Below are 16193 nucleotides of genomic sequence, written 5' to 3' on the forward strand. Positions count from 1 at the left end.
AAGGCTTTCAGCACATCTCTTACTAGCCTAACATAAATTGTGGAATAGATTCAGTTATGAAAATCCATTTCATAAAGGGAAACCACAGAGGACTCTCTGGGACTTCTTATTCTGTGTTCACTGAGCTATTAGGGAAAATTAGTTGATGTGTGGGCAGGCACTCGCTTTTCTGACGAGACAAACTGTCCGTGGCTGAGTATTTTACACTAATCAAACACACTCAGCTGATCGCACTGGGCAGCAGTGGCCTGAAGGATGAAGAAGAAGGCTTTCGATTGGCCAGCGCCTGAGCTGGCAGATTAATTTAGGTGAGGATGATACAGTACATCTTTTATTCTATTTTAATTTTAATATCTTAATTATCACTTGCTAGCTAATTATCAAAATCAAAATAAATGATTTCACATTTAAATGTATATAGTATTCAGTGTATTACTGCATACTGTATACTGAATACTGTAGTGACCCAGCAACGTCCTTGCAGACTTGCAGACTCACACACATAAACACACCTGAGTAGTCGCAGTAGTTTGGATCTTTTTCGTGTCCTTGTCTTTCCCATCGTCCGACCTCTCCGTATCAGAGGTGGTGCTGGCTGTGTCTCCGCCAGTCTTGAGCCCCGCAGCCTCTCCCTCTGCCCCGGCTGTGCCCTCTCCTTCTGGGAAATCTGGTCTGGAGGCTCCCTGTATCTGGGTTTGGCTCTCAGCCTCAGCGATGGAGCTGATGTCAGCAAGAGGGCTCTGGATCTTGAAGGGCCCGTCCTCTGGAAGTTCCCCAGAAGTGTGGCTCTGGGTCTGTAAATCAGAGCCGCAGCTTGTCATGTGGGCCAGCAGGCTGAGGTCATCACTGGCGCTGGTGGTGGAGTGAGCTGGGACCGGGCCGGATGGAGTGGGCTGGTCTGGACTCGGCAGCACAAGGGGGTCCGTGGCTGCCAGAGCTGGAAGCAGTTTCTCATCAACCTGGAAGAGATGAATGGGGGTAATAAAAATTCGAAGAAAATTAACACATTAAGAAAAGTTTGCAGCCAAAACTTTCTTTTCTTTTGGGAAATTAGAAAGTGTAAGAAGGATAGAAAGTCTCAGAGATACAACAGTGAATGATTGGTGATATTAGATTCTAGGTCAGCAGGGGAGGATGGGGCCCCACAGATAAAATTGTAATTTGTCAGTGACGATGATCTTCATACAACATCCTACCTTGCTGAAGAGAAATCCGTTGTTGCTTGGGACACTGTCCTTCTCATCAGCCAACGTAATGAGTGGACCCATGTTCCCATCATCCTCCAGGTTGACTCCTGAAAGCCCCAGGCTCGGCCCCATCCCAACCCCTGAGCCTGGCGTGTCGTCTTTAGGCGCCAGATTCCCGTTCAGGTTCTGAACCACAGCGCAGTAGGCACTGTCCAGGAGAGAGTCCACCTCCACCAAAGGTCCGTTCTCCATTCCTCCTCCACCTCCTCCACCTACACTTCCACCGAGGCCTTCTGGAGACAAGTCAAGATCATCCAGCTTCACCTCTGTGGCCTCCACCTTCTCGGCTTTGATGTCCACCAGCAGGTCGTGGACCTCCACCCTCACCCCTGGACCAGCGCTCTGCTCCCCGGGTGTCAGGGCTTCCCCGTTGGGTCGTTTCACAGCGCCTTCTGCGAGGAGGTTGCGCGAGTCTCCGCCAGCCCCCTCGCTATACTCAGCCTCGCTCTCGGGGGTCTGCGTCTGGGAGTTGTCGTCGATCTCCAGGTTGCCGTTGACAACAGGGGTGGGCGTAGCAGAAAGACCAGAGATGGTGGACACAGAGCCTTTCTTCCCCTTCTTCATGTTTTCCTCCTCCTGACGCTGGTACTCCTCATACATTTTAGCTAAGTATTCCTTATGGGCTTCGTAGGTCACCTGTGACAGATGGAGGGGACGTAATTGGTTGTGATCGGAACACAAGCACTGACAGTAGCTAACCTCCACCTGAATAATGTCTCCATCAGGTAGGGCTCATAGATAATCTGTACCAAAGGCTGGGTGGATAAAACTGGGACAATGGCCTAAAAGGGCCATTAGACCATCATCCATAATGTCCCCTCACTTTTGCACTACCATCAGAAAATGGGTTAAATTTCCACCACTGCACAGTGAAAAAAAAAAAAAAAAACACGCATCAGTTATTGAGCATTATATCTATAATGAATCATTCTGGGCCTTGCAGGTCATTGAACCAAGACGTAGAGTTAAAAATAGTCGATATGTCCAAATCAATACACGTTTGTTTCGCCTTTATGATCGTTTCAGTTAAAATATCAATACCTACAAATCATTATCACCAGTACTGTGTTTATTTTTGGTGCAATAGATTTTAAACAGGGAGGATATGCTGTTCCATAAGGATCTCTCCAAACCTGCCAGATCTGAGAAATCAGTATCAATCCGTCGATATTTTTAACATTAATCCCTTGAACAAAGGATGATAAATGATCAAGAAGTCTACCAGAAATATGATGCCGGAAAAATACATATCCCACTCTTACCTTGGAGTGTGCGATAGACAGGGTGTCGACCCAGACTCGCCACCCTCCCCACTCGTATTTAATGGCGTGGTACAGCAGGATCCTAAATATGTTGTACACCATCTCAGTTATTTTCTGCTCCTCGGGGTTCTTGGGGTTGATGTATCCGAGGGAGAACATCCAGTCCTGCCACACGGAGCACTGCAGCAGGCAGCTGGTACACAACACAAAACACTGAATGTGAGCGGGGGGAACTACAGCGTGACCTTCACATGGAAACTGTAACAATCGCTGTGAGAAGCGAATAACATGCAGCCGGATAAATGTACAGTCGTTTGCGTGATCTTACCGCCGGTTTTCGCGGCTGTTACTGAAGAGTTTAATCATGTCGGAAAGAAAGAGTCTCCTGACTTCCATCAGCTCAGCGCTGGGAGTGGAGTTCTTCAGGAGGGTCGCCACTACCTTTAGAATCACTGGGTGGGAGGCAAAAATTGGGTAATGGGGAAAGGAAGGGGAGAATCAGAACAAAATGAGAGAGTGGGAGCAGCAAATATATAAAAAGTATTTTGAATTGGAGGGAAAAATGTGAGGGACAGGAGAGAGTGAGGCAGATCAATAAGCAGGAGATGGAAGAAGTGTCGGCTTCTGAATTCAGGCTTTGTTGTTTGTTTACTGGCATTAAAACAACACTGCATTACTGGCAGACCAAAGAACACGGAGAGACAGAGCTACCGTTTCTTTATTTTGTACTTACTTGGATTCTGGATCTTGACGGTGGAGTCGGGCTCAGGGTGGGGTTTGTGAACCACCTGAGTACAGACCTGCTCTGTGAGAATCTGCACAGGTAGAAGAAGATGGACAGCCGCAAATTAAACGCCGGGACAATCACCTGAACTCTGCGACGACTAAAAATAAACTAGAAGCGCATCATTTCATGTACTTCGCTATAGTAATGGAGAGTGTGAACGAGACGCCGCCAAACAATCACCTACCTCATACAGAGTGTTGTAGGTGGTGATAGAGACGGTGTTAGTGTGCATCATCAGCCTCTCCCCCAGCAGTGTGAACAGACTGTGAGTGTGCATGATCTCTACCTTCCTCCTGCAGGGGAACACAGAGAGAGAGAGAGAGAGACAGAGACAGACAGACAGACAGACAGACAGACAGAGAGAGAGAGAGAGAGAGAGAGAGAGAGAGAGAGAGAGAGAGAGAGAGAGAGAGAGAGAGAGAGAGAGAGAGAGAGAGAGAGAGAGAGAGAGAGAGAGAGAGAGAGAGAGAGAGAGAGAGAGAGAGACAGACAGACAGACAGACAGACAGACAGAGAGAGAGAGAGAGAGACTGCCATTCATAACAGAATTTACGACAGTTGAAACTGACATTGATTGTCACTGGCCTGATGACAGGCGAATATTGGCAGGCAGCACCATGTGGCCCTGTCAGTTATGATGGGACTAAAGAGGACGAGGAATTAACACCAGCAAGAGAAATTAACAGAACGGCAGAACACTGCAGGAGTCACGGAGGCAACGCTCACATGACTGTGAATTACTGATTTTGACTGTTCACCTTGCCAGTAGGTGATAATTGTGTCTCTAAGAGGATTTCAACTTGAGAGGCTCAGAAATCAGGGTTGACTAACTTTGAACGTCTTTAAAATTGAATTAAATGAATAATTATCAAAGCTCCTGTATAATCCTGGCTGTAATCAGGCCATTAGAAATGTACTATATTTAATCTTATATACTGTATATGCAGCAAATCCTAAATCATCATTTAGCTGTCATCATCAAGTCTGGAATACGTTTTTCAATCGGTGTAATCGGTTCAATTCTAATTCACCCTTTAAACAGGATAATTACATTTTACAGAAACTGCGAATTGTTTTTTTCAACGCCCCGGTCGGTCTGAGCAAATTAAATTTAAAAAACAAACAGAACAAATATAACTGAGGGCACATTATGTCCACAAATCTTGGCCTGTCATAAGCAGCAAACAGATCCAGGATATTTATTCATCACATTTTCAAGTAATGAGGAGATGTCAAACGAAGTAACGGACTGCCAAATTAATGGCCTTTGTTTTTCTTTATACTCACTAATACATAAGCGCAGGAAGAGTGGCGGGTCACTGTAGAGGACAGCTGTTTTAGAACTTAACATTATTATGTGGTGAAAGTCATCTTCAGTTCATGACTAGCTTGACTTAACATCTAATTTTGAAAGAAAACTTCAAAATAAAATTATTTATTAGATATAACATTAACTCTCAACCTACATTCAGGAAACACAGTATAATCTACATTGGTTTATTTCTGTTTTTTTTTTATTCAACAGATGGTAAATCACATGAAAATAGATTATGTTAAAGATTTAAGCATTAATTGACCTTGTTATGAAAATATATTGAAATTGTGTATTGTGTGTGTGTGTGTCATACAGGATGCCCCACGGGATGCTTGGTTTGAGCAGATATTAGGTAGGTGGGGGGGCTGAAGGTGCGGGGCTCAGGTGCAGCATGGCAGCCTGCCCCCATGTTGTGCAGTAAGGGGCGTGTTATGTCGCATGGGATGAATAAATCCCCCAGCATTCATTGCTGCTCATCAAGGTTCCACCTCCCTGCCAGTGCACGCTGTCAAAATTATTATTCCGCCTTGTGGATGTGATGATGAGGACATTATCTTTATGTACACACACACACACACACACACACACACACACACACACACACACACACACACACCAGCTCCTCTAAGGCTCACAGGAGACTGCACTGCTGTAGTTCTTCAGTTTTTACTGCAGTGTGAGGCCTCTCAATCTCCCTACTCTGATGCAGCATTTGAGTTTAGTAGTGACAGAATAAAAAAAAGAATAAAAGACCACCTGACACCCCACAAAGGGGAATATAGCAGATAGAAAGCACAGAGACAAAGAGGTACTCACTTGTGACCAAGGTGCTTGAGGAAGTAGCCCAGGACTTTGAGGGCTTGGACTCGGATGCTCTCACTCTTCGAGGCCAGGAGCTTGCAGATCACCCTGCAACATGCGAAACACACAGCCGCACTGAGTTCTTCCGTGTGTGTAGCAAAGTGTGCAGTGTGTAGTAAAGTTAAACACCTGCTGCCTGATACTCAGTAAACATCCTCGACGTTAACAATGCGCTGACTGAAGGATTTTCTTCAAAGGATTGCACTCAGAGGACATAAAAGTAAGAAGAAAAAAAAAAAAACGGTGTGTGTTAACTACCTCTCTGACAACAGAGGAGTTACCATAGCAACCAAAAAGACATCCATGTGTAGTTGTGCTGTTGGGGAAATACCAGCACAGTTTGATGCCGTCTTTGAAAGACATCTGACTGATTGGTTGAGGCTACCCTTTGTACACTGTATGTAACGTAACATTGTATTCAATCTACAGTAAAGCAGTGGTTCTCAACCTTCACCAACTCACGGCCCACTTGAAAATCTGAAAAATGTTGGCGGCCCACATCCGACCCTTATAACAATATGGAGGCCATTCAGGACTGAACTGAAGGCAGGAGAAACATTTAACTCTTCCTGTTGCTAACCTGCTATCCATTTTGACACTCCACTTTTTGCCTCAGATGTAAACTTTTACCGCACAATCAGACTGAGATAGCAAATACATATACGATGTGATGTGGTCCGGCTGGTGACACCATAAAAGCTCCTATCATTGGCTCATCACAGAGACCTTAATTCTAAGGAAAAAAAACAATGGAAGGATAACAATGGATTTTTTTTTTTATATACAGTATATAATTTTTTTTTTCAGCAAGATTGTGCTGTTTTGCAAAAGATAGATCAAGAATGTTATTTTGTAAAATAAAAATGACAAGTGCAAATCTCTTCCTGCTTTTAAAATCTGAAAAAAAAAAAAAAAATCTGAACTTACTTTGAATCTTAATACGTATCAGTAATAGTAAATATGAAAGTAAAATGCAACTGCACTGTAAAAAGATTTCAGTTGTATAAGGTATGGCCTTTAAGTTTTTGCAGCTCAACTTAATTTGTCTATTAATACAAAAATCTTTTATTTTTCTATATATTGAAATGAATAATAGTGCATTATTTCTGTTGTATGTGTGTTGGTTACTTGTTGTAATAAAAACACACCAACAGAAAAGCCCTAACCATATGATTAGAATCAATATCTCACAAAGAAAAGATTACTTCTTTCATGTCGGTAAGGAGCTGGTGCTGCATCAGATCTGTATATGTGTGCGTGTGCAGCATGTGTGGGCAGTATTCACCTTATTCCGTTCCTCTGGTCAAACGCAGGGATCATGGACGCCGGGTGTTCAGACATAAGAGCCACCAGCAGCTGAAGCACGTCATGGATATTCTCATCCTGCAGAGAAAAGAAAGGCAAAGTTGCACAGGTGAACAAAGGAGAAGGAGGAAGCCCCGATGGGACAGATGAATAGAGGGTTAAGAGGACAAAGAGAGAGTTGTAGGGGTGGGCATGCAGTGGGAAGGGGTGGAGGGGTGGGGGGGGACTGCGGAGGAGCATGTGGCATTTCAGAGCAAGAATAGATATAATTGTTACAGAGGAGTACATTCTGTTCAGTCCATTGTTGCACCATTTTTCATGCTGTCACAGCGCCGAAGCTGACTCACACTCTCGCTCGTTTAAGTGGACCATAACTCCAGCCCACAAATTTTAATGCACATTTTGCCACCAGCTCCACTCAGCCGCTCTCACTGTCTCTCTGTCACACCGACTGTTTCAACATAAAACAGCATCTACCTCATGCATGGTCAGTAGGTAGTTGAGAATGCTCTGCAGCTCGTCCTCCTTCACGCCCCGGTCCTGTGGGAAAAAAGATGTAGCATCTTTCAACAAAAACATTCATGATCTTCAGTTGTTGTTTTTTGTTTTGTTTTTTTTTTTTTTTGTTTTTTTTTGGGGGGGGGGGGTTTACACCCTGTTAACCTCAGATGACTTCACTGATTCTGTTCTTGGTTGATGCATTTTAACTGTGAAGCAGAAACAACCGCACACACATCTAAACGCATGCACGAGCACTCACAAAACAACAAAAGCTACAGTGCTTCACTCAGGCTTCTGATCTATAATGCGATTCTCCACACACACACACACGCACACACACACACACACACACACACACATTGTAGATTAAGCTAATGGTTCCCAGGAGGGAGAAAAACAACAGAGGACATAGTGAGAGAAAAAAAATAAAGTGAGTTCTTTCATCTTAAACAATGTGATGAAGATAATCCGTTCCTCTCGCTGTACCTTTAGAATGAGTTGTTTGAGGAAGAGAAGCATGAAGGCTCTGAGCGAGATGATCTCCTTTTGGGACGGCCGAGGTCCGTCTACGCAAACACACACACAAACAAAAGAATAATTTCCTGTTAAAAAAATCCATTTTTATACACGATACTGATCAGCTAAATAAGTCTGTAGTTCAGGCTGAGTGAGCGCCGCTGTTTACTGATATTAGATTTTATTAGGCTTCCTGGGGAGCAGAGAAAAACATGTTATCACACACACACACACACACACACACACACACACACACACACACACACACACACACACACACACTGATAGAACTGTGAAGCGTAAATCACTCATTAACTCCAGAGGCAGTTTGGCAATCTGGGTATTTTATAGTTGCACTAATTTAAATGATTACAGGAAAGACATTGCAATTTGCAAACATGTGACTGATGGTCCAAATGATCCCAACCAAACAAGGCAACGCAATCCACTGCATCTCCATCAGCTCTGTGGCGGGCTGCGAAGACATAATCAAGCTAAAAACACAAAAGCCCCTGACACATGGAACGAGCCATTTCTCTCGCGGGTATGATGCAATCGCCTCTTTCTAAAAGGTCTGATGTCTTTAGCCGTTCTTGAGGCTTTTACCTGTTGCGTTTCATAAATGCCACAGACCTCCATTACCTTTAAAAAAAAAACATACTTTAACAGCCACAAAGAGCCGTCACTTTCACATTCGTGCAGCTTTGTGTCTTTCAACATTGTGTTTATTCATTCTGACATTTGGCTACATTAAGCTGCACCGTCTATCTCCATGAAACAATGGCACAGCAGCACTTTTTAAAAATGTTTAGGAACAAAACTGACAACTCAGATGTTGGCATTGCGTTTTTTTATTGATGTAACTGTGTTTCATTCATTTCTGAGGTGTTTAATGTGCACGTCAGATACACTGGAATGATGAATTGGCTCAAAATGGCTGCCAAAGAACTCACTAATGGAATATGGTGCCAAAAAGTCTAAAAGATGCATTGATTCAGATCAAAGATAGAATGAAATAAGACCCACCCTTTAAAAATAAGGGGCACGTTCTCCTTTAATGCTCCCGTTGACTTCCCTACGTCCCCGCTCATTCTCCATCTTCCTCTACTGCTCTTCTTCGGACGTTATTAAGAAACAAGCACTCGCCACACGATGAAGCTCATAAGCTACATGTTCTCATCAGCATTCTGCGTAGCCAACAGCGGTTTGTTAGGGTTTATAAGGCAACGATAAACATTTATGATGTCCGGCTTGTGTGCATTTGCCACTCCACACTTTGCTGTGTCAGGGTGTCTGGAAACGGCCAGAGGGAGAAGTGCTGCAGCTACACACAGCGTTTATCGTACGATGAATAAAAATGCACCTCATCCTCTCAGAACATTTAAACCGATATCTGACCCGAAGCTGCGGGAGGAAGCTGAGAGGAACATAAAAAGACTGAGGGTGTGAAAGGAAGAAAATTTGACGCTTCTTCTTTTGTCATGTTCTGCTGGCATTGAATCAGTATTTCTGTCTGTTCACCTGCTCTTCACAAAAGCAAAACATGACACTGACGCGATCCCCCCACGATCCATCATCATTACGTGTCAAGCTGGTGCATATTGGTGGAATGGTGACACTCGCCCATCCATCATGGTTTCGCAGCAGCTCTCGTGTCAAAAAACGAGTGCGCGCGTGCTCCAGGTGAACGTGTGAGCGCCGAGTGCAAGCTCCTTTTAGGGGTCTTTTGTTAACAGAGGGTTTGAAGAAAGCTTATAATCACATAAAGCGTTTCCCAGGGGCAGCTTTAATTATCCTCTTTTACTCTTTGAAATTAATTTTCTTCTTCTTCATGTGCTGTTTTTATGCTAACCCGACTCGACCATTTTATCCAGTCATTTCTCTGCCAGGTAATTGCAACCTGTGAGGAGTCGATGAGTTTTAGTGTGTGTGAATGCATGTAAACATATGAGTCAGTTTGTCCGTCTGTGAATGTGTGGCGTGTAAAAACTAGTCAAATGTCATTATGTAACAATACATTACAAGGTATCAAAGAGTTAAATAAAAAACAAAAAGAAAGGGCACACTGAGGCTAGCAGGATAAAACCTTTTAGAAAAAGCTGAATAAATGAATAAAACATAGGCATATAAATATTTTACAGTACGTCATTATTCATTTGTTTCAGCTGCATTCTTGTTTCTCTCAACAGAAGCCATTTAATCACTGTTTTTTGTTGTAGTATAATGTAGCTGCAGAGTTCAAAAACAATGTACCTGACCAGTGCAAGAGGCCCGAGGTGTTTTCATTAGATACAGCCTTTCCCTTTCTGTGGTACTGCAAGCAATTTTCAGCCAAAAATCAAATGGAGTTATTTGTAAAACATGAGGAAAAACATGGAGAGGAACAATGTAGTTCTAACCTGTGCTGAATAATAATACACTCATGCAAAAAAAAGAGAAAAACTGTATATCTGCAACTTGAATTCAATCTAATTACTTCAAACTGAGGCAAAGTTAAATACATTTTTATCCACAAAGCCCAAAGCGTGTGTTTAAAATATCTGTCTATTGCTATGTTAATTAATTCCATTAATTCCATATCACACCCTTACTGTATAGTCAAGCATTCGTATATGCAGACTTCCAAAACCACAACTTGCACATCCTTTAGCTTTGAACGAACCATTAGCACGCGTCTGAGGCTAATTGCTGCCGTTATCAGTGGCTCTTTATGGGACTAAATCCCAGTAGTCAAACCGCAATATTGCCAAACAGAAAGGAAGCCAGACAGCCACTTGATTAGAAATTCCAAAAGCTCCCTTGGATCTGCCAATCAAATCTGTCTGTTGCCATGGCAACGCGGGATGCGCACTCGTAGTCAGCGGCAGGCTCCCGGTCAAAGGAAGAGGTTGATTAAAGTGAAAGGCCCGCTCCGACCTTTCTGAAGCTCTGCTGTGTGGCAGCAGTGGTTGTGTTGACGCTGTTCTCTGCTCTATTACAAAGCCTCTGAAAATACTGAATCTGATTTGTTACTGTGTTGTGCTTGGAATACAATTTTTTAAATAGAATTGATTTTTTTTTTTTTTTTTTTCAAATACAGACAAATCATATAAACACTGCAGTCACAGAAAGCATGTGCTCGCATTTCAGTTCAAAAAAGAGATTTCTGATTCACAGGCTGCGCAGGCAAATAAACACTATCTTAACTATTAGTTATTTACTGGGGAAAATTGGATTTTGAAATCTCTTCTTCTACAATGAGTCTTATTCGTTCTCATATACACAGAAACATTTTCACCAGAGAGCTCATGAGCATCCAGCAACAACAATGGTTGTTCAGGGAAGGGAGAGTTACAGAGCACTTACACCATCTAAATGCATGCGTGTGTCTGTGTGTAGCGTAAATGACCTTTATCACCGTGTTGAAGTGATGTTTAAATAGCCATCTGTATTTTATGCAATTTACCAAAGCTGTACATGTATGACATAACTGACCATAAGGTGTTTCTGCACATTTGCATTCATAGCCATTTCATAATCAGTTAGATAATCACGTCCCATTGATTATCGACTTTTGGTCTTCATGGGGTTTTTTTTTTTTTTTTCCAGCTTTAACCTAAAACAAAAACTTCCTCTTAAAAAGCTCATCTTTTCATAGGCCTACCAAATATAATTAAAAGCAATTCTTTTTTACTTCAAGTAACTGTGAATACTCTAGAATCAAGGCTGAATAAAAATCAAGTCTGAAATGATGAATAAAAAGTGTCAAAGTTCCTCAAAACAGTGGAAAAGCTTGTGGTTACAAAGAAAATATTCCCTCTGCTTAAAAATACACACTGATCATTCAAGTTATAATACAAAGTCACCTAATATGTGATGATTTCCTACCACACTGACACACAAAATTACAGCTTCTCGTGTTTTGCTGCTTTACTCTGTAATCGAGACTGTCACAGTCAGATCTTGAGGAATGGAGACATTATATTACAGAAAAATGAAAAATTCTCCAATGACTGTTTAAACAGCAATCAAGGAAATCTTCAACAAGAGTGCAAAGGTGCAGATTATTGCGTAGATTCGGACATAATGTAGATATAGTATAAAAGTATAGATGGTATTTGACTTATGTGGAGTTAAGACCCTCTTGGGTTTGACCTCTTTAATACTATGGCATAATGTGAAGGTGGCCAAGAAAATTCATATTTAAAAATGCAAAGCTCACATGCTCTATGTATTAATCAATAGAAGCCTTTCCCTGGTAATGTCTTCGTTTCAAAAAGGTCAATTGCGTCTGTAAATTGCGCTAATGGAGAGTCACCAGCTACCTTTGAGAGAGCTGCTGATTTAACGAAATCCTATATCAAGTGGAGTCAGTTCAAGTTTATTCCTACTGTCGATATCTCGCACAATGTCTCAATGGGCTACTTAGGCTCGCGTCAGCAGCACTTCCCATCGCAGAGCACAAAGAACTCTGGACAGGACATAATTACAAAATAAACATTTCAAATTAATAGATATAGACAGGCCATCATAGTCTTAGAATAAGCCAAACATCATTATAAATACAGGTTTCAATACCCACTGTATATCTATTGTAAATATGATATAAATGATTAATGTCCCGTCACTACAAACGGGGCTTACTATGGGATTCAATCTTCGTGTTTGGGGTTTGTATCTTCTACCTGTGTTGGTGTGGATTTCTCCCAGTTTCCTCCCACAGTCCAAAGACAAGCAGGTCAAGTGAACTGGAAACTGTACAGGAGGGGGTCTGTTCCAAAAGAACTAGTTCGCGCAACGTGTCGTCCAACCGCATTGGAAGGAAAAAGTTTTTATAGTGGTTTTCTTTTTAACGCCACACTTGAACATAGAGAGGCAGCAAGGCGTGATAATCATATAAATAAGGCATTCATAGTGTTGTGCTCACACGAAAAGTGTAAGACACAATTGTGTAATGAAGGAGAAAGAAATTGCTGGTGTGAGAAGTTCTACTTACCTGTGCACGCCTGGCCAATCGCTGCATACTTATCGGATTGTCATTTTTTTGCCGGTGTGTCAGACAATGACGTTACAACGTGTTTACATAAATTCATTGTTAATATATTTCTAAGACTTGTTAAGTGGAAACTGGAGCTGTGCGTACTTCTCTTCGTGAGGATGTGAGAGGATGCTGTAATAACTTTGTGTTACACAGAGATGTTTACTATGTTTAAGATGAGTAAAGACAGAGGACGAGACAGTAAAGACTGTGCAGAAGAAGAAGGGATGGAGCGTACAAAGCGGGAGACTTTGAGCCAGAAATGGAGAAAGAGGACAGAAGAAATGCGCAGTATGTGAAGTATGTGTGCAGTATATAAAAGGTCAGGCATACTGTCTCTGAATTGTGAGCCCTCATGTGTGCAAACTGTGTGCGCATGGGAACCTACCGAGACCTTTGGGGGTGATTCCACTGCACTCCAGCGGGTTGATCGCCCAGTAGTAGTACTTAAGAGTGTGCATCAGCTGCAGGACGGTGCCCACACGGCGGATGGTGGTGTAGATGGTGGCGGTGCCGATGAACTCCGATGAAAGGTATGTGTAAAGGGACAGCTGGACCTAAACACATGCGCACACACACACACACACACACATACATGCACACACACGCATTAATACAGTACATAATATGGGTACAAAGACACTTACAAAAGTCGACAGACAAACACAAATTGTCAGAAGCTTACTGGGGAGAAACAAATCATCTGCGTGTGTTTATGGTGTTCAAACAAAAAGGCAGTTTTATTGTGAAAAAACAGCCACGGGGGAATGAGAGGAAACTTCCCTCCAGCAGAAACTCCAATGTTTTCTGCTTTGTGTTATTTTTGATGTCTCTGTGCCTGAAGCCGTCAAGCATCTGAGGAGCTCCACACGCAGCGCTGACATTTAAGGAGGGCGCTCTCCAGTTGTTCATTTGCTCCTTCCCTGCCTCCTTCTGTTGCCTTCCTCTCTCCTCGTACACAGTCACAGAGTCTGCGGCACACTCACAAATCTCTGAGCTCATTACAGTGACCGCGGCGCTGAGGACCGGCCTTAACGAGGTAGCCCTGTTTAAGCGGATGAAATTAGCGGACCACACCGCACCGCAGCTCATCTAGAATGGAGAATGCACTCAGCTGGTTTAAATGGCCTTCATTACATTACATTTCACACATTTAGCTGATGCTTTTTTTTTTGCTTTTTGCTTTTTTTCTTATCTGTGTGCCATTTGCGACGGGTTCAGCTGCAGAGAAAACCCTGAAATTCCTTGATCAAAGCACTGCACAATAGTTTGGGCCGCACCGATGCATCAATAGCTTGTAACAAATAAGCCTGGTAAAGAAAAGCGGCTCTTTATTTTCCAGCACCGAGCAGGGAAGATGTTATGAGAGATGGGAGATGAGAGTCAGATGTGATTTCTTGAAGTGTTTCATTAAGTCCTGAATATGACCAAGGTTATTCTTGCCAATAATGAAGGTGCTGATAACACCCCGAGAAGTGGAAAATAATAAAGCTCAGTGGGAGAAAGAATTGTACAAGAGAAGTAAGATTAAAGGATTAAAGATTTTAGTGTGTGTTGCCGCCCAATACATTTATTATTCTTGTCATGTTCTCATTACGACCCTTCTAAATTGCTGTAATGTTTAATGGCAATTCATTGTCTGATTGCAAGTAAAGACACAATAGCCGTCGAGCCCCTTTGGGCCATTTCACGGTGACATGTTAACCAAGGTTTGTACGGTTACTCTTTCACACCTTCCTTATTCTCCTGCTTGCGTTTCTCTCATCTTAACTCCAGCAGGCCCCGGAGATCTGTGCTGCTGCGCCCAAGAGCCAATCACATCTCAGGGTCAGAGGGTCGAAGACAGGGAAGTCAGGAAGTTTTGAAAATAATGGAAGCAAGAGCTGATTTCGCCCCGCGAGAACGCCAGGAACACTCACATCCAGTTCAGAGCGAGAGTGAAGAGAGGACGCACACATCTCTCTCCTGTCCTGGGGTCTTTCAAATGTCACTTTTTCTCTTTGTTTCCTTTGCTTGCGTGTTCTGTCCTGTCCTCGCGTGAAGTGTCGGCTCCTCCTTCTGTGTACTGCAACCTCTTTTCCTCTTTTGTTATATTATTGCAAAGGGCCACTAGGATGTCAGGATTTCCTTCCACTCTGTTTTATATTGTCTGCTTGTTTCAATTTTCCTTGCATTCACACAAATCCTTTTTTTTTTTCCATTTCACACCATCTCTCATGCCTGTTCTGAGTCTATCACCCCATTAATTCTCGTATTCAGGATATCAGAATATGTAGCAGCAAGGTCATGAAAACACACACACATACACGCACACATTTTCCACAGATACACACACATGTATAAACAGACCTTGGCAGGGGTGTGTATCCAGATGGCAGCGTTGAAGAGGACATGGTCACAGAGCTGTTTGAGGAGCGGCGCTCCATGAGGTAAACCATCCAGATACTTGGCGAAGGACAGGAACTGTTCAAGGACCGCCCGGGTGATGTGAACTCGTGACGACTGGACAAAGGACAGGGAACATGGGCTGTGATTTAACCAGACTGAATGGTCATGAAAACCTCTTTTTATACATCATATTGCTGTTGTGTCCTTATGTCTTTAGAAGATCTTGACAGTAGGTTACGAATGGTATAAGTTAGCTGATGAAAATAGATTCAACCTTCTTCAAATGGTTTAAAACTGGGAAACATTTTACTAACAGAGCACCAAGAAAGATAACTGCATAGTTGCCATGATTGCTGATTGACATTTTAGTGACACGGGAGACACACAAGTCGAATGAAAAGGGGTTTATCACCACAGAAAGGTTGCATGTGAGTCCACATTTGAAATGAACGCAATTTTCTTTCCTAAATTTCAACAATCTCATCAGCAAAGATCAACAAATACCACATTTTATCTATGCTACTTCATCAGGAGATGCTTTCAATCTGCAGTCGGTCTTACATTAAATAACCTGCTGTTATGCCGCTGCATGTTGTGTGCTGAATAATCTTAAGCACCTGTGTTGACAGTTACCAAAGGTATCAAGCAATTAATTTACAGCAGCAGCCAAAATGCTAGAAAATGTACGTGATGTGACTTGGTGTGATCTCTGCCTCTTTATTCCTACATCGTCTTATGACACATTTGTGGTGTTCTGTTACTTCCCGCTGCAGTTGGAAAGAACAGCACTAATTAACATCTTTTTGCAGTTGTAAAGTAAATGTAAAAATTCAAAAACTCAGCGCTTGCTCATACACATAATAGACAGGCTAAATGCCTAATATAAAGAAGGTATGTAGATAAATAGGCAGTAGAAAACTCGAAGTCTTATTAGACTAAATTTAGTGGAGGTCATGGTAAAAAAAAAAAAAAAAAAAAAAAAACACAAGGTCCT

General features: G+C 42.5%; 1 protein-coding gene across 1 annotated transcript in view; it reads right to left on the reverse strand.

Moving 5' to 3' along the window:
• Positions 1-16193, reverse strand: part of nbea (neurobeachin) — a 94789-nt gene that overhangs the window by 29691 nt on the left and 48905 nt on the right. The window contains exons 12-23 of the mRNA XM_022738809.1: positions 15161-15313; positions 13200-13368; positions 7765-7844; positions 7255-7317; positions 6758-6855; positions 5428-5520; positions 3481-3589; positions 3243-3324; positions 2838-2961; positions 2510-2702; positions 1197-1883; positions 513-959 (exon numbers count right to left, since the gene is read on the reverse strand). Of these exons, the coding sequence (XP_022594530.1) occupies positions 513-959; positions 1197-1883; positions 2510-2702; positions 2838-2961; positions 3243-3324; positions 3481-3589; positions 5428-5520; positions 6758-6855; positions 7255-7317; positions 7765-7844; positions 13200-13368; positions 15161-15313 (2298 nt within the window). The remainder of the gene's footprint in view (positions 1-512; positions 960-1196; positions 1884-2509; positions 2703-2837; positions 2962-3242; positions 3325-3480; positions 3590-5427; positions 5521-6757; positions 6856-7254; positions 7318-7764; positions 7845-13199; positions 13369-15160; positions 15314-16193) is intronic.

This window comes from Seriola dumerili, unplaced genomic scaffold, assembly GCF_002260705.1.
Source record: "Seriola dumerili isolate Sdu_G_001 unplaced genomic scaffold, Sdu_1.0 BDQW01000040.1, whole genome shotgun sequence".
NCBI classification, from domain to species: Eukaryota; Metazoa; Chordata; class Actinopteri; order Carangiformes; family Carangidae; genus Seriola; species Seriola dumerili.